General features: G+C 40.4%; 1 protein-coding gene across 1 annotated transcript in view; it reads right to left on the bottom strand.

Moving 5' to 3' along the window:
* Positions 1–15,783: 15,783 nt before the first annotated feature.
* Positions 15,784–26,962, bottom strand: part of cemip2 (cell migration inducing hyaluronidase 2) — a 40,413-nt gene continuing 29,234 nt past the window's right edge. Inside the window, 9 exon segments of the mRNA XM_079690471.1 lie at positions 15,784–19,044; positions 19,659–19,765; positions 20,122–20,267; positions 20,364–20,465; positions 20,742–20,961; positions 21,106–21,288; positions 22,488–22,699; positions 22,946–23,161; positions 24,980–25,157. Of these exon segments, the coding sequence (XP_079546597.1) occupies positions 18,845–19,044; positions 19,659–19,765; positions 20,122–20,267; positions 20,364–20,465; positions 20,742–20,961; positions 21,106–21,288; positions 22,488–22,699; positions 22,946–23,161; positions 24,980–25,157 (1,564 nt within the window). The 3' untranslated portion in view covers positions 15,784–18,844.

The following is a 26,962-nucleotide window of genomic DNA, read 5'->3' on the forward strand; positions in this document are numbered from 1 at the left end:
AGTCCTTCGGCGGCACTCGATGACGTAGTATGCTTGAAGTAGTGGCTCTGGAGCATCCTTACTCGACATTGAGAAACACCCCATGACTCTCAATGGGACAATGAACAAGGATCTGACAACAAACAGAAAACCAGAACCTAAATACATGCAGGACTAATCACAAGGACAAGAAGGCAGCAGGTGAACACAATCAGGTAATCAAACAGGAGGGGAAACACAGAGACAGGAAGTTAAAACAGACATAACACAGGGGTGAACACTTTTCAAAATAAAACAGGAATCAAGCCAGATTGTTACATTTCTATCTGCAAAACCAGTTGAAACCAACACGAATACATGGTTATTTAAATGAATATACTAATGGGTGTTTTGATGTGTGGTCTGTGTTTCTTAAACCTTCAATCCTTGGAAGAGGCTCATGTGTTCAGAGAGTGAGAGACTAAAGCATTAAATGTGATCCATCAGGTGGCTCCTATTATAAATAGTTGGTACTAATAGCAGGAGGCAGGTGTGACACGCTGCAGCACAGTTTCTGCTCTCACCTGTCACTCCTTTTTCCCTTCACACCATCTGACCATGACCTCCAGGTCGAATTCACTTTCTCCACCTCCTCCTCATTCTCTCACCTCTGCATTTCCCTTTCTAAATCAGGGCATTCCATCATACCTTTTTTAAATCAGAAAATCAACGTAGCAAATTGGGGAAATTAATTCAGGATCATACTGTCCTCGAATGTGGAATTTTCTGATAAATGGCTCAGCCTAGCCTCTCCTACTCTGCATGTATACTTTTATAATCAGACATCAGTAGCACCTTTTTCAGCATCTTTCAGTAGATTTAAAGAGGCCCTATTATGCTTTTTATGGGTTTCTCTTTCCTGTAGTGTATTAGACCCCGTTTACACGAGAACAAAACGGGTTGGATCCGCATAGTTTCTCTTGCGTATAGCCCTTTCATTTACACGAGGCCGTATAACAAAACGATAGAAACGGACCCCAGAAACGATAACGGGTCCCAAGGTGGATAGATTTGCAAACGAAACGCTCTGGGGGGTCAAACGGCTCCGTGTAATCGCCTCTATTCGATCATTTCATATATGATTTCTCATATACCCTTCCCTGCCTTGAAACCAAATCAGTTTAATCGTTATTACAATTATAAACAGTATGGCATTTTGCCAAATTAATATGCATGCAGAATCTTTGAAAAATGAAATGTTTAATAAAAAAAATGAGTATGATGTCTGCTGTGTTTACCCCACTGATAATTAGCCTCTGTCTCCTCTCATATCCTCACACTAATTACTGCTTCCTCTCTCTGTGCGACAGAAAGGTTGGGGATGCATTTTTAAGCAGGCTGATGCCATCAATAATTCACTCTCAGCATCCACAAACAATTTACCCAAATTTGTCTGTTTCTATACATCTGCTGTATGCACCAGGTCCAGATTTACAGTTATTACTCTGGTGGAGTATTCAAAGAGAAAAAACATCTACAAAATCAACATCGCAGCTACAGTGTGAACTTTGTGAGTTAACAATTGTAATCATCTTGCACTTCAAAAATCAATAAACCGGTGATAAGATTAGAAATGTTTTCTTTTTTCTGTTGTTTCAACCTTTCTGTCTGCAATTCAGCTGCATGGGAAAGACTCAGCTGTTTTAGTGGATGAGCCCAAATCAAACAGCCCTATAGAGAGGTGTCACCAAAAACTACCCATAGTGAAAGTCAAACTCCTACGCATCTCACACTCTGTCAACACACTCTCAATGGCAGCCAATGACATTCACAATATGTCCATGAGATGATGCTAGTTTGTTCGATGTGTGTGTTTATGTGTGTATGTGAATGACTCACATGTGCTGGCTTTTTCTGGAAGACACACACACACACACACACACACACACACACACACACACACACACACACACACACACACACACACACACACACACACACACACACACACACACAGTCAATGTCATTCTTTCCCCTTTAAAAATAATAATACATCAAATTAATTTAATTAATTAATTAATGTTGTTATATACTATTTCAGCTTGCCCAGCAAATCATAAAAACCCAAATTATTTTAACTTCAGCCTATAGGGCAAGATTTGTCCCTGTTTAATCTTTAAACTTTACAAGAAGGGTTGGAAAGATAATCCAGTAAAACAAAAAGGGAAAAATAAAAATAACTATGGACGTGTCAAATTTCAGTTTCGTGTTGCTATAGCTCTACCCTTCTCATGAAAATGTACACAGCATATCGCATATCGCATATCACACACACACACACACACACACACACACACACACACACACACACACACACACACACACACACACACACACACACACACACACACACACACACACACACACACACACACACACACAAACACACACACACACACACACACACACACACACTAATGAGGGAAAACTCATCTGAATAGATACAGGCTTGGAGACAAAACACTAATCACTGAATAATGAAGAAGATATTGAGAAGAAAATTAAAAACACAGACACGAATTCAAGTCGTAACTAAATCTCAGCTGGGGGATAAGTGCCCAGGTCGTGTCTTCAACCTCTTTTGCATTTGTATTATTATTATGTTTTAATTTAATAAGGACCATGCATTAAAATACATCAATCTCAAAGAGGGAAAATACGCTGCCAAATAATAACTAGATGCCATCCTAGACGATCATAAAGAGAAACTCTTCAACTAAACTTTTATAAAATGTAAAATGTGTATCAGATCATGAAATTCTGTTATATGGTATTTGCTAAAAGTGTGATGGAGAAAGCTTAACATCGCACGTGACAGGTGATAGCATTATTCTGCTGGTAAAGTCTAAAGAATAGCAGAGATGTAAAGAAAGATAAATACTATTTTAAGGGGGCAGGGAAGCCCTCAAAGGCTTGTTCTGGAGAAATGTTCTAAATCCATGTTTTATCAGACTAACAGGGATCAGGCTGGATGATTAATACATACAGAGCATATGGTTGCTTCAGTGTCCAACAACCAACAGATGGAGGCGCAAAGCAAGACAAAAAGAGGGAATATGGGGAGACCACTATCATTTATTTAGCACCCCAGCAGCCGACCACTTCTCAGCACTGATCTGTTGCTACGGCTCACATTATGCATTTTTTATTATCACCCAATAAAAAGGAAACACATGAACATTGATCCCTGAACTTTTCAAGTGATTGTCCTCATTTCCACTACTTTTATCATCCCAACTTTGAACTTTCTTCGTAAGTGTTGAATAAGCGTTTTTATTTTACCCATTTTAATATCTTTTCTAAACACTATCAACTCAAGAGAGTATTGAAATTCAAAATGGCCGATGTCTTACCACTCTGAAGTTCTCCGAGGCTCCTTTGGGAATCGCTCTTCTTCTCGCCCCTTACTTCTCTTGAACTTCTGAATCTTCTTCTAAACAAAAGTCCTTCTTTCCTTAAAAAAAAAAAAAAAAAAAAGTTGGAACAGCAAGTTGTAAAAATTGAGGATTTCACAACCAGATGAGTTTCAGAGGATGGTTGGTAGGAGAGAGAAATGGTGGCTGCCAGAGAAGATGGCTTGCTCCAGGAGTCAGACGCCACAGGTGGGCAAGACGTCCCTCTGTCAGTGGAGGCGTGACGCAGCCTGTGTGTGTGTGTGTGTGTGTGTGTGTGTGTGTGTGTGTGTGTGTGTGTGTGTGTGTGTGTGTGTGTGTGTGTGTGTGTGTGTGTGTGTGTGTGTGTGTGTGTGTGTGTGTGTGTGTCACTATCAGTCTTAAAAAACATCTGTAAGTTCAGGAGAAATAGTTAGGAGATGAGGATCCAAATTGTCTAAAATCATCTCATTGAAATCAGAACCAACCAACAATTGTTAATCATCAAGTAAGAATCTAAAACTCTCTGATGAGGGTTTGCTGATTTGTTTGAGCCCTTTTAAAGGTTATCTTTGTTCTCACGCCTTAAAGGAAGAAGAAGAAGGAGAAGAAAAGAAAAATTGTATTTCTTCTTGATTCACCTCCACTCAAAACATCTCTCATCTGGCAGCCATGAAGATTGAATGAATGTCCGAGGTGATGAAGTTCAGTGATGACATGTCTCCCCTCTGTTCCTCATTGGTTGATCAGTCTGTGATTTCTGGCAAGTTCTTGAGGCGGCTTGACAGAGAGAATTGAAATCAGTGTGCTAGGGAGGACCTTTTCCTGCAGATGTGGCTGCGGTCTGGGCCTGGTGAGCATCTGTCAGAGTCATCAACACAAGCATCTGATTCACAGTTACTCTCAGGGGCTGCTGGGGGGGGGGGGGGGGCTCAGTGTGTGTGTGTGTGTGTGTGTGTGTGTGTGTGTGTGTGTGTGTGTGTGTGTGTGTGTGTGTGTGTGTGTGTGTGTGTGTGTGTGTGTGTGTGTGTGGCACCCCCAGTGTTCCGGACCCTTTGAGCATCTCACCGAGGCACGTTGCTAGGTGAGGATGTTATGATGCCCACCCCCAAATCCCTCAACACCCCCCACAACCACACACACACACACACACACACACACACACACACACACACACACACACACACACACACACACACACACACACACACACACACACACACGCACACACACACCGCACAGTTTGAAGGGAAGAGGGTTAATGATAGCAAATAAAGAAAAGTAAACAGCGGGAGGCTAACAAGTGCTAAATTAGTTCGGTGCGCTGCTATGAATTAATGACGAGATCACTCGGATGCCACAGCAACAGAGGGGAGGAGCGGGGGACGCTGAGGGGCCCCTGTCAGGCTGACGATCACTTTAGGGCCCTGAGAAGCCTCTCTGTTGTCTGGAAACATGAGCACGACATAACTGAGGATTTGACTCACATCCATCCAAAAAAAACTTTATCTTTTTGTCTAATTGTATTTCTACTGATTGAGTGTAGGTTTGAATACTCAACATTTATTAGAAATGTAAAACAGTTCATGAAAAACGGTTGGTATAATAGTCCATCCCCACAGCATTTTTTATTATATATTTGCAAAACAAGTCTGATGAGCTAAAGAAGTTGCAAAGGGTTCCCTAAGGTGTTTTAATCCTGGTAATTTTGTTGCCCCCCTCCATCTACAGAGCTTTGTACATTTTGCTTCATATTATGTGAATTTTGTTCTCATTCTTTCTTTTAATTTATTTAAATGTTTCAGTTATAAGATAAACAGGGCATTACACAGGAGATGCCATATTGACAGGGTCAGATAGGAGCAGGGCCGTCCCTGGCCAACATGAGGCCCCACGTTTATGTGTTATATGATGAGGCCCTCTGTTTCGCGAGCGTCGCCACACTAATTGCGCCGCATAAGCCGCATTTTCGGCTCAGTTGAGGCATCCTCCGCAAGATGAGGCCTCCTCCGCAAAGTGAGGCCCCACGCAGTCTGCATGATCGGTCGGCCTGTAGGGAGGGACGGCCCTGGAGTGCTGCGGACAGTGAACCGTAATCCTCCTGTCTAGCCTCAAAATCCCCCAGCAGAGAACCATGCTCCATTTTCAGCAGGTCCAGCCATGAGTCCCTAGTGAAGCATGCTGGTTTGCGTTCCTTCCAATTTAGTTGGACAAGTCTTTTTGTGGCTAAACAGCCCAATGTCCAGAGCCGATCGGTGTTGGAGGAGGGGCTCTGTAAGGAAGTCTGAAGGAAGGGGCAGATTTTTTCCGGTTGTGTATTTTCAAATTCTAGCGCACTCGAGCTGGTTTCTCCATTCTTACCTACCCTACCTTGAATATATTTATTTATTTATATATATAAGGATATTACTTCTGACCAAAGTTTTTACCGTCTTTTGACATTTTTCGTTAAATGTTACTTTCATATTTGACTATTCTTTATTTTTTAGGCCAATGATCTCCCTTTTTTTCCAGTCTCGTAATATTAACTTCTTTATGCCCCGACTATCTGGAACAAACTCCTTGAATCCTGCAGGTACGTTGCAACTTTTATTCATGTACGTCTGTATTCAAATGTCTTATTTATTTTGTAAAGCACTTTGAATGGCCGTGTGCTAAAAGTTGCTATATAAATAAACGTGCCTTGCCTTGCCTATAGACATACAACGAATTTACCTTTAAATATTTAACTTGTTACTGTTTGTTCCATGTATTGCATTCCCATCCCTTCTCAAATTGCCCCTTCTTCTCCGTCTCCATCACTTTGTCTCTTCTCCTGTCATGGCTGTCTGCACCGATGCAGCTGTTAGATTGCAACGTGGCTCATCCAATCGCAGCCTGTCACATCAGGTACAAACTGGTCCTGATCAGGGCTTCATTCATTTCCACAGCGCTCCATTATGCACAACAGCTGCTTTACACACCATAAACATAGGCCCTGTAAATGAACCGTATATGTGCTCAAATCAGTGAGAAAAGACAGCTCTAAGACAAGTCTGCGTGAACAAGATAAAGCAATTAAGAGAGGCGTACAATCTTATACAATATAGTCAGGGCTGCACATAACATGTGCGGAGGTGCGCATGCGCACTGGTAAGACGCGTTGCGCACCAAGCAACATCTCCAGGTGCTCTTTTGAGAACCAGGGATAAAAGCTTGTGACCTTAGGTGGTAAAACTAAGAATAAAGTGTTTCACATTAGCTAAAAGGTGGACAAGCATGTGCAATTTAATGGGTATCCATGTCGAATAAACCTCAGCAAAGGGCAAAAAGCCATTATATTAAAGATTTCCTATAATTACTGCCTTTTTAACACAGAGAGAGAAATGAAAAGTACTGGACAGTACAAACCTTTTGTAGAAAGCTTTTATTCATATTCCCATTCTCTGTATCTAGACCACACACAGCTCACTAGACGAGAAGAAGGAGAAACACATTAAACTGACATGTATTTCCATATAAATGTGGTATAATAAATAATTGATATGTGATTGAAGGCCACGGTGGACAATCGATCAACACAGTGCAGAAGATGAAAATAATAAGACGATTTTCTTGATCTTACCTATACACACAATCTATATCTAATCAGAAAGTATGGTGACGCTTATGGCTCTGGCTGATAGCACGGCCTCCTAGAGACTGAGAGCACACAACCAGAAAAATGAAATAAATGTGGTTATTCGGACTCACAAATATAGAGCAATTGCATTGATCTGGTCGGATAAATGATTATCAGGGCAGGCAGGTGTCTGGTAACTAACTGTGGGTGCAGGCCCGGTTCCAGAACAAAATGACTCAGAGTGCCTCTGAGATTAGAGAGGGTGCAGTGGTAAAGTGCTATTTTTATAAGTGGGGAGTGGACCCAACACCCTCTAGGGGGTCCTCACCTCCTCTAGGGGGGTCCTCAACTCCTCTAGAGGGGTCCGGGAAGATTTTAAAAATATATATTGAATCAATTGCATCAATCTGGTGCACTTTGAGAGCAAAATGAAGAGATATGGATACATCTCAACACCCATGAAACAGAAGAGTAAACAGATTTACTATTTCTTTATGGCTATTTTACAAATCACTCCCCTTTCAAGACCGAAATGTCTACATGCATAGCAGAAGATGGCTATAACGTTACTTACCGTTTAAATTGACCAAATAAATGCAGCAGACAATGTTATTTAACCACAATTACAATTTATTTTATTTCAACTCTTCTTCTTCTTATTATTATTATTACTACTATTATTATTATTGTTATTATTAGGGCCGGGACTTTAACGCGTTAATTAAGATTAATTAATTACACAAAAATTAACGCATTTTAATCGCACTTATTTTTGCACCGCGGAACGTTTCTCACTGGATGAGTTTCACGGGTACCGATTATACTGGAGCACCAACTAACGTTCATGACTTCAGACAACAACAAACCACAGTGAACAATAGTCAAACATGAACGAAGAAGCTGATGAGACCGCTTTGGTTGGCCCCGTGGATGGGACATTTTGTTTTAAAAAACGGACGGATGGAAGCGTCAATAAGAGCACGGTTGTTTGCAAATTATGCAAAAAGGAATTCGCATATCACCGCAGCATATCAAGCCTCAAGTATCACCTCAATGCAAAACATATAGCAGCTAGCGTGGAAGCTAGCGTGGACGTTAGTCCGACACGGAGTACAAGGACCCACACCCAATTCGCGTTGATCAAACAGTGGCCTATGCAACAGAGAGATTTTATTTTTCATCAGGATATTGGAAGAATAGGAGGGATTGAGGTCAATCACTGGCACTTTTTTATTTTATTTTAAATGGTACACTTTATGTTGAACTATTTATTATGTTGTTGGTGCAACTGGCACTTTATGTTGAACTGTTTATTGTTTTGGCCAAGGTTATTGAGAGAGTTGGACTGAAATTGATTAGATTTTTTAAATCAACTGTTGGTAAATCAACAAAGTCTGTTATGGCCTCTGAAGCAACAGAGAGATGTTTTCTAATAGTCAGGGTTTCCAATGTTCTGAATGTACTTGAAAGTATTGTGTTTTACTTCAAAAACAAAGTGTTATAGTTTACAGAAGGTCTACCTACCTATAGGCTACCTGAATCTCTGAAATGTACTATATTCCTAAATATGCTATTGCTACATTTTATGGCAAAAATTGCACTTTTCTGTTGGTCTTGGTTAAGTACCACCTTGAAAAAAATAAACAATGTTTTGTTGCTTAAGCTTATGTATTCAGTCATTATTCAATGGTATACTAAAATCCATGTGAAAAAAATTGCTTCTCACTGTTCTCAGTTCAAATATTTATATGTGATTAAAAATGCGATTAATTTCGATTAATTAATTACAAAGCCTCTAATTAATTAGATTAATTTTTTTAATCGAGTCCCGGCCCTAGTTATTATATATGTAATATTTTTCACTTTTCATTTTTTTTTTCACTTTTTTTTTTTCAAATGAGGGTGCATAACGACTCAACTGAGGGTGCAATGCACCCTTATGCACCCCCGTAGAACCGGGCCTGTGTGGGTCTGTAAGTATTGAGCGAGTGTGATCCTTCACGGGGTAAATCCTGAGCGCTTGGGGCTGAAAATGTTAGTTTTAGCCCGGGTTAAAGGATCAGATGTATCATTGACAGCCTGGAGCGGTATCTCAGCAGAGCAGCAGGCCCTGATGTTTGGTCAGTTACTGCAGACTCAAATCTATTACCGTTTCTCCGGGGGACAATGATTATCTGGTTTGGTAACCACACCTACATGTCTCAACTTGATTTGTCTCAGCAGACTATTCGTTTCACAGCAATAATTAGTTTAGTTTGAGATTTAGGGAGGCAGGATCGGGCGTCCTTGCTGCTGCCATCATTATCATCATCTTTATAGTCATCAGTTTTATCGTGATTGCCAAATGATAACGGCGGGAATACAACCATGAACATTTGGCTGGCCTCATAAGCGCAGTTTTTGTTGGAACCAATGAACATCAGCAACAAAATCCTCCCGTAAGTCATCAGCAATGACTGTGATTTAGCCTTCACATGGTCCCTTTACGGCCAAACAGACTGAATTAAAGGACGTTTAAATGTTTGTCACACACACAATTTCATCTGCAGTCCTCTGAAAGTATCTGCTGGTTCGTGCTGAAACACAGAGCACAAATCAGTTGACACACTGGAAGTTTGGCTTTAAAAATCCCACGCTGAGTTTCAGCATTTAAACATCCCACAGCCCCTTTAAGTCCCCGAACACAACACGTAGCCACATATTAATTGAGTGCATGATTAAAGTACAGAATAAGCACTTTTTAAAATGAACAACTGCATCATAATCCTTTCTTTATTGCATTTCTGGGGCCTGATAAGCCAGTATCATGCTGTGTGGAAAATACACTGCATATGGCAAGGAATGGCTCTGACTGGGAAAGCCTATAACCGTCACACCCATACCTCTTCATCTGCAGGTAGATAAGGTTAATTCACTCTCCGATGGGCTGGGGAGCTGATGAACCATTTGATGTTAAAGGGTAATTGACTACGTCTGAGTAGATTTGTGTGTGAGGGGAGATCAGGGGACCTCAGGTTTGTGTGTGAGTATAGCCTACTGTCATAAAAGATTACGGACATCATTAAAATATTCCCTCTGTGACCTTAATGCGATCCCACCTACCTCTGCACTGACTCATCAGTACCTGGGCTAAAGAAGCTTTTTAGGGTCAATTTGGGGGAGGGGGAGTTATAATTAGACTAGAAGTGTAAATCCTGTAGAGCAAAAAAACAGAAGCACTTTTAAATGCTTCCAAAATAAATAAAAATGTCTTCAGTAGGATGACATACACTGACATCCCATCGCTGCCATCAATATGAAGTGGAGTCAAAATAAGTATCAGTGTATTACGAGTCAAAGGTATTTAAGCAAGGTTACACGCACTGCAACACAACTGTGGATAAAAACAAACTGTAAGAGGATAGTAGGAACATGTCAATGTGACCCTGGTAGCAATAGATATCATATTAAAAATTAGGATATGATTAGAATCTGATATGAGGCTATAAAGGAAGTGTCAGGATTTGTATTTTTGCCTGAGTATAAGCATTGAATAAATCCTGTTTGGCTGCACCTGAATCCACCTATCTGGTTTCTTTTTGATTTGAGAGTCGTGCACAACAGTTTCAGACACATCACAGATATTTTTAAAATACATTCTATAGTATTTTTGCAAGCCATGGGTTATGTGTGTGCATGTATTTAGGGGGGTAGTGGGCCTCGAAAAAGAAAAAGTTGGGTCCACCACAAAGGTTTGGGAAACAATGCTTTTCCAGTTCAAATCATGTTTGGCTTCCTATAGCTGTATTAAACACAACACAAGGATGCGTAGTGTATGATTAGGTTCCACCTTGTTCCACCTTGTCCCACCTGGCTCCTGAAAACCACTTTTAGATTCATGATAACACAGAAACCTCTTCCTCATGAGATCACAGGTGGTCTGCCACACCTTTCCTCTCCGCACTGAGCAGGACACAGAGGACACACAACCAAAACCTCCCACTGACCCCAGCCTGCGTGTCTTTGTGTGCCACTTTGCTGCTGTTACGGTGACATTAAGCTGACAGGAGATTTACATTACTCCTCAGGGCAGGCAGAACACCGGGAGATGCGTTGTTATGGAAACGGACCCCTACCAGTCTGTCAGAAATGTTTAATTATTCAGGACCACCATCCCAGAGCATCAACTGGAACCGCTCGACGGTGAGATAAAAAAATGATACCATGTTGTTTGGGAATCCAGATAAACTTACCTTGAATATACTAAACTGTTGGGCTACGAAGCTTCTAGGACTCAGCTAATGAGTATTTGATGATGTGCACACTCAATACATGTCTATGCAAATATGCACATGCTGTATGGCACATGCTCAAACAAGTGATCTACTAATCTAAAGAAAACAGGAAGCTTTTCTTTCTTGGCCATGTCTGTTTTTGAACACATTGCTTTTAATATAAATTCGGCATAGACCATCTGATCAGGGGCGGATCTAGAAAAATATTCATGGGGTGGCAAGAGGGTGGCAGGAGATGTTGAGGAGTGGCATCCCCTGGCAGAAGTATATGCTGATTTAATCGCAGTCATGTCAATTAATGTTAACTTGGAAAGCCACAATATTTATTTTAACTCAATAACATTTGGTGACATTATTGTGGCACATCAGTAAAGCCTTAAATATAAATATATAAGGTGGCAGACTTAATTTAATTAATTTTAACTGAACAATAACTGAATGAGTTTGTCTCACTCTTAGACCAGCATGGTCACCAAATCTATGCAGACTGCTGCAATAAGTATATTAATTAACTGTCTCGTCGATTTTTGTCTAAATTAATATGATACTATTAACAATCATATTATTCCTATCAGCTGTCAATCACTGTTATGATTCACATATTCATTGTTATTATTAAATAAACTATATTTTTTGGAGGAGTTAATGATGAATGTTCCTCAAGATGCTTGCTCACCCTCCTTCAAATTTGAAAGACAAGTAATTACTATCATATATCAAAAGAATCAAAAGAACAGTTCAGCGCCCCACAACTTCATTGTAAACAGTTACAACCTTGACTTTACATCAGAAAGAATATTAAAGAAGTGACTAACTGCATCAGTTAGGTTTAAAAAACGTGTATTCAGCTAAAGCATACATCGCTGCAGTTATTATCCAGTGGAAAGTCCTTACCTACTGGCCTGTTAAATCAAAGTGGTTACTGTTTTGTGGCTGGGCAGTGTAGTTTTACACACCGTCTTATTTGACTTTCTTAGGACTTAAAACCGTTTTTTGGGGGCGGACCCCCACAAAGAAAAAAATATATTTACACACGTAAGGTCATCATCTTAACAGTTTGTTATGCTCATCGAGTCATCCATGAGCAGAGCATCAAGTTGGCATGCCTAGTATAACAGCTGAATGTTGCGATTACCATCTTATTCAGCAAAACGCCTCACAAAATGATTAAGATTTAAAGCTATGGTGCGTTTTGATTCAATGCTGAGTACAGCCTGAAGAACATATCGAGGATTAAAAAATGTCACAACAGGACTTAGAAAAGCTTGTCCATGCTTTTATGTTTAGTAGACTGGACTACTGCAATAGTGTATTCACAGGGCTGACAAAAAAATCCATCAGAAAGCTGCAGCTGATTCAGAACGCAGCTGTGCGTGTCCTCACTAACACTAAAAGAGTGGATCACATCAGTCCGGTTCTGAAATATTTACATTGGCTTCCAGTCGGCCAAATAATTGATTTTAAAGTACTATTGCTAGTTTTTAAATCACTAAATGGCTTAGGACCAAAGTATATTGTTGAACACCTGCATAATTACGAGCCATCAAGGTGCCTCAGCTCTTCTGGGACGGGTCTGCTATCGGTTCCGAGAGTAAAAACAAAACATGGAGAGGCAGTATTTAGCTTTTATGCCCCGACAATATGGAACAAACTATCCAAATCATGCACGTCCGCAGAAACGCTTACTATTTTTAAACCGCTAAAAACATATCTCTTTGGCTGCTTTTAATTGAGCTGCTCATATTCACACTACAGTAGGCCTATGCCTTTTAAACATGTGTTGTATACCTGTGGTGTTTATTTTTATTATTTTATTATCTTTGCTTTGTAATGCCTGTTGTAAAATGCCATTATATATGTGTTTTTACTGTATGTATTCCTAAAAAGTCTTTTAATTAGTTTTGTAAAGCACTTTGAATTGTCGCGTACAGAAAAGTGCTATATAAATAAACTTGCCTTGCCTTACAGCCAAACTCGACAGGCTCTTCTCTGTCATTGTAGACCGCAAATACCTCATTCCTTCCGTCTACTTGGATCCGAAATGCTTCTCGTTTTGCGCTGTCCCCCGTTCAAATGAAATCCCCGCCAATAATATTTCCAGGCTCGCGTCTTGTGCTGCATTCACTTGCACTCGGACATCAGAGATTTTCTCTCATAAAAGTCCGATGAGCCACAACTTTTCTTTCAAAACAAAGCTGCCAACTGGGGTGGAACCGCCACTGCATCTGATAATTGACAATTGTGAATGTTCTAGAAATGTATAACATCAAATAAAACAGCATTGTCAAAATGTGCAGATCTACAAAATCTACAATGAACCAAACCAGTCAAAGAAGGCGGGATAAACTTAGCTAGAGTTAGCTTAGCTTGTGAAGTGACCACATCCAGCACGGGCTAAAGCTAATAAACGCACTTTCCCACCAAACGTTTTTTTGCAATTTAAATATATAAATGACGACCGACCACCATGTTTGAAATTTGAAGTTTTTTTCCCATAAAAATCAGGTTGTAGCCAGCCATGATTAATAAAAACATCCAAGTAAAGGTTTACCCTGCTAAGACTAGCCTAGCTTAGCATATTAGCAAACACTCCCTTCTCAGATGGAGATATTTGTTATTTTGAGCAGTTAAACTACACCTGAATGTTCAATTATTTAATATATTTCCTTTTAATGATAACAAATGCTTATGACAAGCAAACGACACATGTGTTGATTTTGTGTTTTCCCTCATAATTAAGTTGTTTTCAGTGCAATTAGTTTATTGGCAAATGTCATTCTTTCCCCTTTCAAAAATAATAATTAGTGTAAAATACATCAAATAAATGTCATTAATTAATTAATGTTGTTATAACTACTATTTCAGCTTGACCAGCAAATCATAAAACCCCCAATTATTTTAACTTCAGCCTATATAATAATAATAATAATAATAATAATAGGGCAAGATTTGTTCAATCTTTAACCTTTACAAGAAGGGTTGGAAAGATAATCCAGTCAAACAAAAATGGAAAAATTAAATAACTATGGACGTGTCACATTTCAGTTTCGTGTTGCTATAGCTCTATCCTTTTCTCACACACACACACACACACACACACACACACACACACACACACACACACACACACACACACACACACACACACACACACACACACACACACACACACACACACACACACACACACACACACACACACACACACACACACACACACACACACACACACACACACACACACCTCTACAGTGACTATATTTTTAGCCTTGGCATTTATCTAATTGTATTTGCACAGTTCAAAAGCTTGAGTGTTACATAATTAAAACTGTAAAGAACGCTCAGTCCATCTATGTGAAAGAAACATAATCATCAAAGTATTATAAAAATATATATATATATATATAAATGTCGCCCCACACCCAGCTCTAGAAAATAATGGCAATGGCAGATCTGATGGAAATATTGTCACCGTGGATTTGTGAATGTGAATTCTGAATACGCTTAAAAAAACCGGGTTCCCCAGATTGAGAAACAATGAGAGAGATGCAGTGTGTGTGTGTGTGTGTGTGTGTGTGTGTGTGTGTGTGTGTGTCCTCCTTATGGCAGATGCATGGGTATCAGTGGAGCTGTTGCTGTCCTCATTGTGCATTGTTTTGCCTGCAAAGTGTGTCACACCAATAATGTCCTCTCTCATTTCCAGAATGACGTGGAGTGTGTGGGAGCTCAGTCTTCATGGTCAGAGGCAGTTTTATGGACAAGTTCATTCACTATCTGAGGCTCCATGTGGTGTGCTGCTGGGGTCTGTTAGGACTGCACCATATTTCTTTGGACAGTGACAGTTTTTATATCCTCTTCCTGTCAAGGATCTTCACACACGGGCACACACAGAAACGGTCGTTCTCCCTGGGCTATGAGGCAGGTCACTGAATCTATAAATGCTCCTCCACCCAGTTACCTTGAATACTGTGTTAACGGCTGCTGACATTAGAAACAAGTTGCCCCTTGAGGATGATGAACTTATACATTTTGCTCCTACATAATTGAAAGTAGTAACGTTACTGCACTTCATCTTGTCATATATTTGTGTTACTAGAGTTGAATGTTTGATAGAAGGTGTTTACTTTGATCTCTAGGGGCTCATTAAAACTCACCCTGGCCTCTTCCGTGTTTTGGGGGCTGCTGTGAAGCAATAAACAGTGTTGTGTTTGTGTATTTTAACCCTCAGCTGGAAAAACTGACAGTTGGATTACTGTTCCAGAAGTAAGGAGATCTGTCCAAGTACAGGTCTTACACGTTTGTTTCTCTCACTGTCACAACTCACTGTACGGTCTTAATTTCAGCATCTCAATGTGTGAAGAAGAATTAATTTATTTCCAATACTACGCTGCCTCCAAGTGGTAGGTTTTATATCTGATGCCAAAGGCAGACACATTGAAAATGAAAGGATTCTTCTGCTTTTGTCAGACTTATTACTCAGAGAATATTCTTTTATCGATACTGCTCCCAAAGAACGATACTGATTTTATCACAAAGTTTATTTAATTGGCAATTTCATAACAAATGCTGAGTTTCCACGTTGAAAGAAACAGCTTACATATTTCAAACGACAAACACAAAGAAAATAAACACTCTATTGACAACCTGTCGGACATTTCTATTACAGTTTTAGTTACAACATTAAAACACCATATTTACAAAGATAGAAACAATAAGAACTCTCTGGTTGTGCATCTTCAAAACAACAGTTGAACAAAAGGCAAGGCTGGAAAAGTTGTTTCTCTCTTTCTACAGTATTGCTCTTTTTAACAGTAGAGTGGTTAAAAGGCAACAAGGTCTTTGTCCTCCAGACAATCTCTCTGTCTCACATGATCAGTCACACACACACACACACACACACACACACAGAAAGATACTTATCATTGCTCAGTGGGGGAGCCCTGCTCACATCCGTACACCCTTTAAAGATGACATACTGTAGGCCTCGACTTAAAGCCTTTGACTGTACAGCTGGTAAATGATCTGTATGCATTGTGTGGCTCACTACTGTACAGTCAGGATGCCAACCGTCACCCTGTAATATCACTAAACACAACATTGGCAATAATGCACATAAAAGAGATCATGTATGAGGCAGATTAAAAGGTAACACATTCAATTCCGTTTGAAAAACAACAACATTAAAAGAATGTATATATAGGTGTGTGTTTGTGCTGCACATGTGGCCAGCACTTGAGACACCATCACTGTGAAGAGATAAATACAAGTATGAGATCAAAGTTCCAGTAAGTCCACGTAGGAATCCGTTAAAAAAAAGGTGCTTAAAGTCTTCAGTTGTACAGCTGCACGATGATCAGAGGAGGTTTTCCAGTTAAAGATTCAGAAATCAACTCAAACGACGTGTGTGAGGATAAGTGGAAAGACACGATGGCGTACATTATGATACCTATCTATTAACCCTTAGATGCACGAGTGACTGGACCCTGCCCTCTTCCATAAGTGGGTCAAAAAGAATAATGTTTTTATGCCATTTTTGTCATGTTGGTTAAGAAAATCACTTTTATAATATTTAGTATTATATTTTGGTTCACACTAGAAATATTTTATATTTAATTTTTCACTATTTAGAATTTTTTTGACATTTTGAAAAAAACGTTTTCAACATATTAATGCAAAGATCTCCGCTATTCTGAGACCCTCACAGTATTCCAGTCCCTTTTCAAAACTCATCTCTTCTCCTCTTGTCTACTCATAGCCCACCCCCCATCAATCCATGCCGGTTGATCAAGTTTGATAGTCCTATACCCCCCACCCTAACCTTCCCTTATATTGTAAAGCGATGTTGAGTCCTTGAAAAGCCCTATAAAATATAATGTATTATTATTATTATTATTATTATTATTATTATTATTATTATTATACTGACAGGTATCAGATCTTGCTGAGAGAGGTGTCACTTGTGATGTCGTCTGTGTGTCCTACAGTGAATGTATTCCTGACAGCAACAGGTGATAAGAATCAAAGGTTCCCATAGGAAATGCATGCGGGTCATTTTTGACCAACTTATGGAAGCTTGGGGTAGTTATACAAAAACTACCATTTCTTAAAAAGATACTTCAAGAAAACCACCTCACCGGGTCAAAAAAGACCCACTTATGCATCTAAGGGTTAATAGCATTTGTGTATGTCAAGTCTATATAAGTCAAATGTCTATATACGCATTAATAATCTACAAATCAATATGGCTTGTTTTGACTTTGTTTGAAAGAATCTAAGTGTCTAACATGTTCATTTTTGGCTTCATATTGATGCTTAATTCCCAGGTGCAATGGCGTGTTCTTTCATAACTTCCCTTTGACCTGAGCTCCTCTCATCCATCTGGTTTACTTTTCTGTTCTAATCCAACACGGTCTCATTTCAGGGACAATGCCATTTATTTTCATAACTTCCTCCTGGCTCGTGTGTATCTAATGCAGGGGTGTCAAACTCAAGGCCCGGGGGCCAAATCCGGCCCGCGACTTCATTTTATGTGGCCCCACAAGAGCTTGCAAAGAATATGTTTGTTATACGGTTACATGGCGATTTACAGAAGCAGGTTGCCCATAAACTACATGTCCCACGATGCATCTCAAATTAGACTTTTTTCGCAGAATTTGACGTTTTTTCTTCTAAATATGCCTTCTTTTCTCAGATTTGACTTTTTTTCCAAAATATCACTTTTTATTTTGCTTTTCTTTTTAAATCATTTTGAGACGTTCTCACTGAAGAGACTTGCAATTATTTGCCCTAGACTTCTGCTTTCAGACCGAGTTAATTATGAAGTTATTAGCCTATCTGATAATAATCTAATGCAGAGGCAATCATGTTATATAATACATTATTTTATATATATTAAATATGTATTTATATAGTCTTAAAGTTACAACCGGCCCTTTGAGTGCAACCATAATGCGAATGTGGCCCGAGTTGAAAATGAGTTTGACACCCCTGATCTAATGTATTGTGTTCTGTTTTTAGATTAAATCGAATTTACTCGATATTCATTTAGTGCATTATAAATAATTGGATCGGTTTGTAAATGTTAAAGGTTGCTTTGGGTTTCTTTTCTTTTCTGTTCCAACATAAACAGCTGAGTTATTATAAAGCTCCATGTGATCACTTTGGCTGATAAGGCAAGTTGTGTCTTTAAAAGGAAAAGTGCATTGACTCAACGGCCCCAAGGCACACACACACACACACACACACACACACACACACACACACACACACACACACACACACACACACACACACACACACACACACACACACACACACACACACACACACACACACACACACACACACACACACACACACACACACACACACACACACACACACACACACACACACACACACACACACACACACACACACACACACACACACACTATAAAATACCTTCTATCCACTTGGAATCGGTAAACATATTTGCCATGGTTAAATAAATTAAAGGTTCAGCAGTTCACATTCATCGGCTGGTTGTGTGTGTATCTGTGTGCAAGTTCTGGGTAGTTAAGTTGTGTAGTTCACATTGGTCATTGTTGTCCCGTGGCTTTTTTGAGAAGCTCCAGGTCTTTGCGTGTTTGAGCCGCAGGGGGGGTGCAGCCGTGAGCCTCCAGACCCAGAGGCAGGTATCTCTCCTGCAGACCCAGGACCTCGTCGCCCTGCCCGGCCTGCAGCCAGACCCACGGAGGGGGCGGAGAACCCCCCTGGAACCCCCAAAGAGCCAGACTCTCTGTGGTGGAAGGTAGCAATAACAATGTATGATTAAGACAGACTTTGCCTTAAAGGTCACCTATTGTGCAAAATCCACTTGTTCATGTCTCTTCTACATCAACATGTGCCCCCCCCCCTCTGTGGAAAGAGATTCTGAAAGTTTCAGGAAAAAACATTCCCTCTCTTTTTGTCCTGATCTATTTCTATAAAAACCTGGAGCTGATCAGATTTTGACCACTTTATGATGTCATAACGATGTGTTGGCTTGAGTAACGATTAGCCAATCACCAACCCAGGTAACCCCCCCCCCCACCTTATCACCTGAATCTCCTCCGAGAACACCATTGTGTTCTTTTTAACCAAATCTCTCTCAGAGCGGCGTGGGGAGGGGCTCCTTATTTTCATCTAAAGTAACAGACAGAGAATCAGCACTTTTGAAAACAGGGCTGAAACAGAGGGGATTATGGGTAATGCTGCAATGATCTGTTTGGTGTTTGGAGCCAAACACTTCAGAGACATGTTTTTTTATATATCTGAGACCTAGAACATATTTATAAAAAACAGTATTATAGGGGACCTTTAAGAAAAAGTGATGACAAATTAATGATTGTATACTGTAAGTGTGTCACTAACCTTTACTGTGCAGATCAGCAGCTTTGGCCATTCCAAAGGAGACCAGATGTGGTGCCACACTAACGAGGCCTTCTGGTTGACCTCGTGTCGCCATAAGTACGATAGACCTGGGACCAAAAAAAACTCTGTTAAATTAGAAAGCATAAAGAACGACTTCATGAAGACACACTTTATTATAACCCTAGAGGAAATTCAGCTTTCACTCTCTTGTGTAATACAGTACTACACATGCATAAACACATGCATTAATGCAAAGGTGTTTTTTTTATCTTGGTCTTAGATGACTTGAACGAGTGACCAACTGGTTCCCAAGCCAGACAGACTGAGTTACTGCCTGCCCTGTATACTGGACTGTTGTATTGAACTAAATAGAAAAAGTTGTCTCAAAGTGTGGTACTGCTGCATGTCTTTGTCAAAAAATGCAAAAATGCAGTAGTGTGAGCACCTATTTCCCCTGGCTCACCTCTTTGGTATTCCAGTTTTTAGGTACTGTTCCATCCTGGCGTCCATCTTTGCAAATGAGGTTTTCTTGGTGACCTTCCCCGAGCAGGCGTCCACTGAGACCAGGAAATATCCAGGCTGAGAGAAGGGCATCGTGACCTCATTCACCTGACAGGAGGAGATCAATGTTAAATAAACCCTGATTCAAAACATCACAAGTAGATAATGTGATTTACATGTTGTGTTTCGATCAGTCATTCTTACAGTGATATAGGAGCTGTTATCTCCTTTCTGCTGCTCTTTGCTGCTGAGAGACTTGACTTGTGTCTGGAGGTAGAAGGTCCATGGCTCACTGGAAAACACAAGCTGAGACAGAGACACACTGGTCAGCAATGATGGCTTGAGTTTTGAACAGATTCAAGTAAATGATCGTTAATGTTTCAACTTGTTTATTGGGTTTTTTCAACAGCATACGGTTATTCTATCAGAGCATGTATCAAAGGTAGGTAAACAAATCTTCACTTTATAGAACAATAGGTAGAGTAACAATGTAAATACTGCTTAACACCATGGCAAACACAATCCCACACAGACAGAGCAAAAACATTATAATAATAACTAAATAAATAAAGCAACTCGTACCTTTTTAGCACCGCAGCCTTTACAGGGTTGTGTATTGAGAGACGGCATAGGCACCACTGCTGAGGGGGTCTTGGAGTACTTGGGGTAGGCTTTGGTTGTGCAGTTACAAGTCTGTTTGGAGGACGTGGTGGCCATGACCTTCACTCTTTCGCAGCCTTTTGATGAACAGTAGCTGTGACCTTCACGACCGTGCCGAGCCCGAAGGAAGAACCACAACAAGCTGGGCGTGATGGAAGGAGAACGGGAGGAAGGGCCACAGTTAAAAACACTTAATGAAATGAGAGAAACAGAGAGATGACAGTCTACATAGACCTTTTTGAGCCCACTGCAATAGAGAGGATTGGAATTTGTTTGATGTTCTCACCCAACAGTTCGGTCAAAGTAGTACTTCCTCTCCATCGGCCTGTTCTCCAGATCTGCTAAGGATGACACGGTGCCGTAATCTGTGAGGTCATCGAAGGTGTTGCTCTGCCTGTCGTTGATGTCGGCCATAATCTGAAACGTGGTGTCTGATGGGTAACAGAGTCCCACCAACGCCCAGTCATCTCTAAAACGGAGGAAGAGAAAAAAGAGAGTCATTACATCAGAGAGGCGTTCTCCAAAAAACATTTAGAAATAGTAGAAGATGTTAGGACAGCCTGGTTTGTAAATAGGTTTTAAAAGCTTTGCATAGTTCCAATGGGATCGAAACAAGAACGTATTAAACACTAATTTATTGGTTTTCGTTTTATTGCTTTCTCAGGAAACAATATCCTAATTTACCCGATATTACAGCGAGTCATATCTTTTCCGGAGATGGCCTTCCTTAGCTTGTAAATGTTTTTGAATTCTGTATTTTCTCTCTCAAAACAGAAAAACACCTCTTGTCTTGTTCTGTTTGTAGTTGCTTTGGTTGTTTGTAATTATACTAGATTTTTTTTTTTAAAGATGGATCCCTGTATATATCTAACGCACATGTGTCAAACTCAAGGCCCGGGGGCCAAATCAGGCCCTTGGTGGATTTAATTTCGGCCCGCAGAATAATTTCTAATTACTATTAGATCTGGCCCGCTGGTATATTGCACACACCTTCAGTCCATCCTGAGGGTCTCCTCAGCTCAGAGCCTGAGCCCAAACATTGATGAACTTGCACCCAAGATGAGACGCCAAGTATCTGAACTAGCATCACAGAGCAGCAACCTGAGTTTAATGGATGTTTCCTTCTGTACTTTGTTTCTTGAGACAACAGGGCATGTTTGGTTTGTTCTTTGAGGGAAATAGTTTTTTTGAAGCTGTTGTTGGCCTGTGGGAAAATGTAATAATAAGAAATGACTCTGCAGGTAGAGCCATAAGAAATGAATTCAACTGATTATTTAAAGTTTAATTTTGTTTTTATAGGCAATCATTTAAGCTTTGTTAGTTCCAGGTTTAATATGTGCAATAAGTTCATTTCAATAAGTTCTGCAATAAACATTGAACCAGTCCGGCCCTCGACTAGTACCCATTTTTTTATTTTGGCCCACTGTGTGTTTGCGTTTGACACCCCTGATCTAACGGATGATACTTGTACAACTGTCATATAATAAATATATATATATAAACTATTTGACTCCAAATAAAGATTTAAAGAAAAAAGAAAGGCCATGTAAAGTATTTAAAGTATTAAGGTGTTACATCCAAAGACAGAAGAATAAAAAGCATAATGCAGAAACCATGCGACTTGCAGCAATGGAATGCGTGTCGTCCACACACTGAAGCTTTACTCACTTGTCGAAGTTGATGAGCGACAGCACCACCTCTCTGGGCGCAGGTCCGCTCCAGTGCAGGCTGTAGCTCTTGCTCATCATCAGGATGGGCTGGTACTGCTGAGACAGCGCCCCCTGGCTGTTGATCCCCCTCAGAACCAGAGGGGCAGCTGGGTATTCATCTCTGCTGATGGATAGGGTCAGGTTAGGGGATCCCTGGGTCTGGATGTACACCTGGGAGAGGAAGCGGAGGAAAGGTCAGTGTCCTATCTAATAGTATTCACATCAATTATTCATTCATATTCAAACTTTATACGTATTTCGTCCTTTACATGTTATGAATCATTTAAGTAGGTCTTAGGTGAACTATCTCTCCACGTGTTGCTGCTCATGAATTTCCATCAAAGTCAGGAAGAGTGAATATTTAACATGAGAAGGACAGAGGGATAATAATGAGGTGCAGACCCTGCCGTGCTGTACCTGAGAGTAGCGTCCGCTGCAGATCACTCCGCTCCACTGAGGCACGTTCACACAGCCAGGATGTTGGATCAGGTAATTGTCTGCTCGGCCGGCGTAGGTGTCGGTGTAGCCCGTCACGGAGCCGTCCACGTCGTGAAAGATGGAGTTTTTGTCCCCGTCCAGGTCGTTCTCTTCAAACCACTGCCCCGGGCGGCCGAAGAACGTCTGCAGACCCACCTGAGGGGGATATTTGCAAAGAGTGTTATGGACGCAACTATATTTCTTTTAACACTAGGCATCCATTTTGTAAGGATGAGTTTAACAAAGACTATATGGATTAGTTAAACATTTAAATTAGATAAACTCAAAATGAATTGCAAAAGGGGATTAAAAAGCTGTCCTTTAACTTCGTTTGGAAGGAAATGCTGATTGCACAATGTAATGGCTACAGAAAACATTAAACAGTGTTTATAGTGGTTCCCTCTAAGCCCTCATTATCCAACGCTGTCTGCCACTGAGTATGATCTACTTGGACAATGAAGGCTTGGTTTAAGGTGGTTGAAAGAAAATGCCTTTTTTTTTTAAATTAGAGTAGTGTTGCTAATTTACCAGATGAAGTTATACACTCATTTGCATGTTGGCAACGTCATTCTGCATTGATTTGCATAAAGCTTACAGGTTGTGTCAGTTACAACAAGGGAAAGTCTGCTTGTGCAGGAAGCAATTCATCTGAGCCGCATACCATATGTATTCCATTTTAATATTTTAAAATCTTTCTTGTCCAATGCTTTTTATCTTTCACTTAAAGGTAGGGTAGGTAATTCAGTTCAGAAACACTTTTTGTTATATTCCATGGAATGCTCTTAGCATCCCGATAGCAATGAATACATTAAATGCTTTGATAATAAATACATAAAAAATTCATCTGTGGAAGCCGTAGCGCTGTAAAAAGCACGACCAATCATCTGAGTCGACCCGGGTAAAATAACTGGATGGCCTACCTGCCTGTCAGCCTTCCATCTGTGCACAAACTTATCTCGTGCCCTGAATTGGTCATGTGCGCGTTCGTGTGTGTTGGAGGAGGGGCTCTGTAAGGAAGTCTGAAGGAAGGGGCAGATTTTTTTCGGCTGCGTACTTTCAAATTCTAGCGCACTCGAGCTGGTTTCTCCATTCTTACCTACCCTACCTTTAACTAAAGTGAGTGCACTTCCTTTACCACCACAAGATGGCACCAGAGATTTACAATTGTTCCTCCACATGCCCTTATTTTCTCCTTTCTTCTGTCTAATGCTTTAAAGAACTGCCAACTCAACGACTCTCATCTGATTGAATCAATATGAGAGGACGGTTACACGGGTGAAGGATAACAGGAGCAAACAGCTCAAGAGGAAACAGTCAAACCCAGTGTAGCAAAAGGATTGACACATAAAGCAAGGTAGAAAAATATACAAACAGTGTTCACAACGACTGTATTCCCAACAGCAGTGTGTCTGTAGACCAGAAACAAACACAACAAAGTGATAAACAGAGACAAAGGTACAAAGTGCTAACCTGTCACATGGGAGTAGATACTTTAAAATGTCACATGACCCCAAGTTATACGGTCATATAGAATAGCTGGGAGTGAAACCTACACATTCCATTACATGTTACTTGTTAGGCGGTTTTATCCAAAGCGACTAACATACTCAATACTGTGGACAATCCCCACAGGAGCAATTTGGGATGAAGTGTCTCAGGGACACAATGACACGCTGACTGCAGTGGGGTTTGAACCTGTGCCCCCCTGATTCAACACCAATGCACAACCCACTGCGCCACACACCTCCTACCGAATCACTGGCTGTAAAGAGCTATTTCAAGCTCATTAAAGGGAGATCACAACTGAAACATAACGTGGCTAAAGTATTGTAAAGAAGTATGTAGGTGAAAGGTGGGACAGCTCTGTGTTGACTCAGTGTTACTGTGCATCACACTGCATTTGTCTATGTGATTCTAATATGAAATCAGTAACTGTATAGTGTGCCTGGATGTCAACAATAGACGTTTGCTCACGGTGGGGTGGAAGCTGAGCTGGGACAGATTGTTTCGTGGGGTGAGCTGCCAGGTGTTCTTCAGGTTGAATCCCACTGCGCTGGTATAACGCTCCGGTGTGGGGATGTATCCACGAAATGTACTGTGGGTGAGTCGCACCGGACCATCGTAGATCTGGAAACCTCGGATTGGGAATGTCCTACAGTGGAGAGGGAGATGGAGAGGGAGTTATCCACGATAAGGCAAGCCGAATGACAGATAAAGTCATAGATTGGCTTAAACCCAAAACATGAAAAGGAGTTAATAAAAAAACATGACTCAATAGGGAGCAGGACATCAGCTGCCTCAGACATGACGTGCTTCATCATTCCTCGACATATGGGCTGTGAGACAATTTCACAATTCCAATGGTTCCCCCCAAAATGACTCCTTATTTTTTCCAGTCAAAAGTTGAGGGGTCTAAGCACAGAGGGTGTGGTATGCTTTACACATTGTAAAAGCCCCCTGTGGCACATGTGTAATATTGGGCTATATAAGTAAAATGTGATTGATTTATTGAACATTAGTAAAGTTTAAATGATGGTCAATGAAGGACTGTGGTAGATGTAATTGCATCATGTGTTTAAAGGAACTATAAGAACAAACTAACCAATCAGTCTTAGAGAATCATAGTTAAAAGAACTATGAGAAATAGTGTCAATAATAGCAACAATCTTATATGGAAAATGTTAAGAGGGTTAAGTCAGGACGTATGCTCTTGGGATATAATTATAACAAAGAATTTACAAATGTTTTCCTATCTCTATTTTTTGAGTCACCACTTTCCGCCAGACAACGGTCTAAGTCTTGTGTAATTGCTATTAATGAAACCTTGAACTTTAATTAAAGGATCAAATTATCCATTTATTTTTATGGAAATATCTACTCACTGGCAAGGAAAAAAAAAAGAGTGTCATCAGTTTTGGTAGTAACCACGGTGACGACAGACAGCCCGACTGAGCCAGATGTCACTGTGCGGTCAGGGAGCCTGTAAAATGGCTGCAAAGTTGTACACAGTGGTGACAGCGGCGGTCACGACCTGACATTAAGCTGGGTTCTTGAGACTAAAATGGGCAGCTATTTGCAAGTCTCTCCTCTGCTATAACGATCTCTGTAATGACAGAGAAAGGCAGAGAGAAGAGAGCCCGAGGGGACGTCAAGCCTAAAAGATCTGGCCTCATTAGAGTCCACTTAGTCCAACATGGTATTACAGCCTGGAGAGACTCTATAAACCTCAGAATGGAAATCCTATCCAAAGAGTTGTCATTAGGACACAAGTCAAACATCCGTCTGGTTTACCCACCGATGGGATAGCCAATAGAAAGATCGGTACCACTTTACAATAAGACTACCCGTATAAAGAGTTTTACGAATAGTTTGTAATTCATGTATTAATTAGGTTGTGAACACTTTATAAGTCATTAATAAGCTTTTATACGAGATGAGATTAACAGGGCGACTCTGACCGGTTGCTTGCCAAATAGTGAGCCCACATGTATCTGTACTGCTAAGCCTTATATTGGCTACCTAGCTTACTTCGTGTTCTTCATCAGCCAGCACCCTTGGTGTCTGTTGTCCACTGAGTTGATTCTCGCTAAGTAGCCAATATAAGGCTTAGTCATCTTGCCAAATAGTGAGCCTGTGTTGACGTATAGAACTGGTTTATAAATGGTTCTTACTGATTAATAAAGTGTTTACAACCTAATTCATAACCTAATTAAAAACCCTTTATGAATCCTTTATAAGGGTAGTCTTATTGTAAAGTGGTACCGAAAGATCTTCACAGGCTCCTAAATGTAAAGAAAGGAACGTCATTTAGCTAAAGATAATTTGAGCTCTGTTTCCAAAAATCATGATAAAGATCTTACTGCTCGGATGCCACAATGACTAATCCCTTTCTTAGGAAACCACACAAGTGTTGCCACTACCGTTTTCAGAAACTGTCTAAAATATCACTGGAGGGAA

Source organism: Notothenia rossii, assembly GCF_949606895.1.
Source record: "Notothenia rossii genome assembly, chromosome: 6".
NCBI lineage: Eukaryota > Metazoa > Chordata > Actinopteri > Perciformes > Nototheniidae > Notothenia > Notothenia rossii.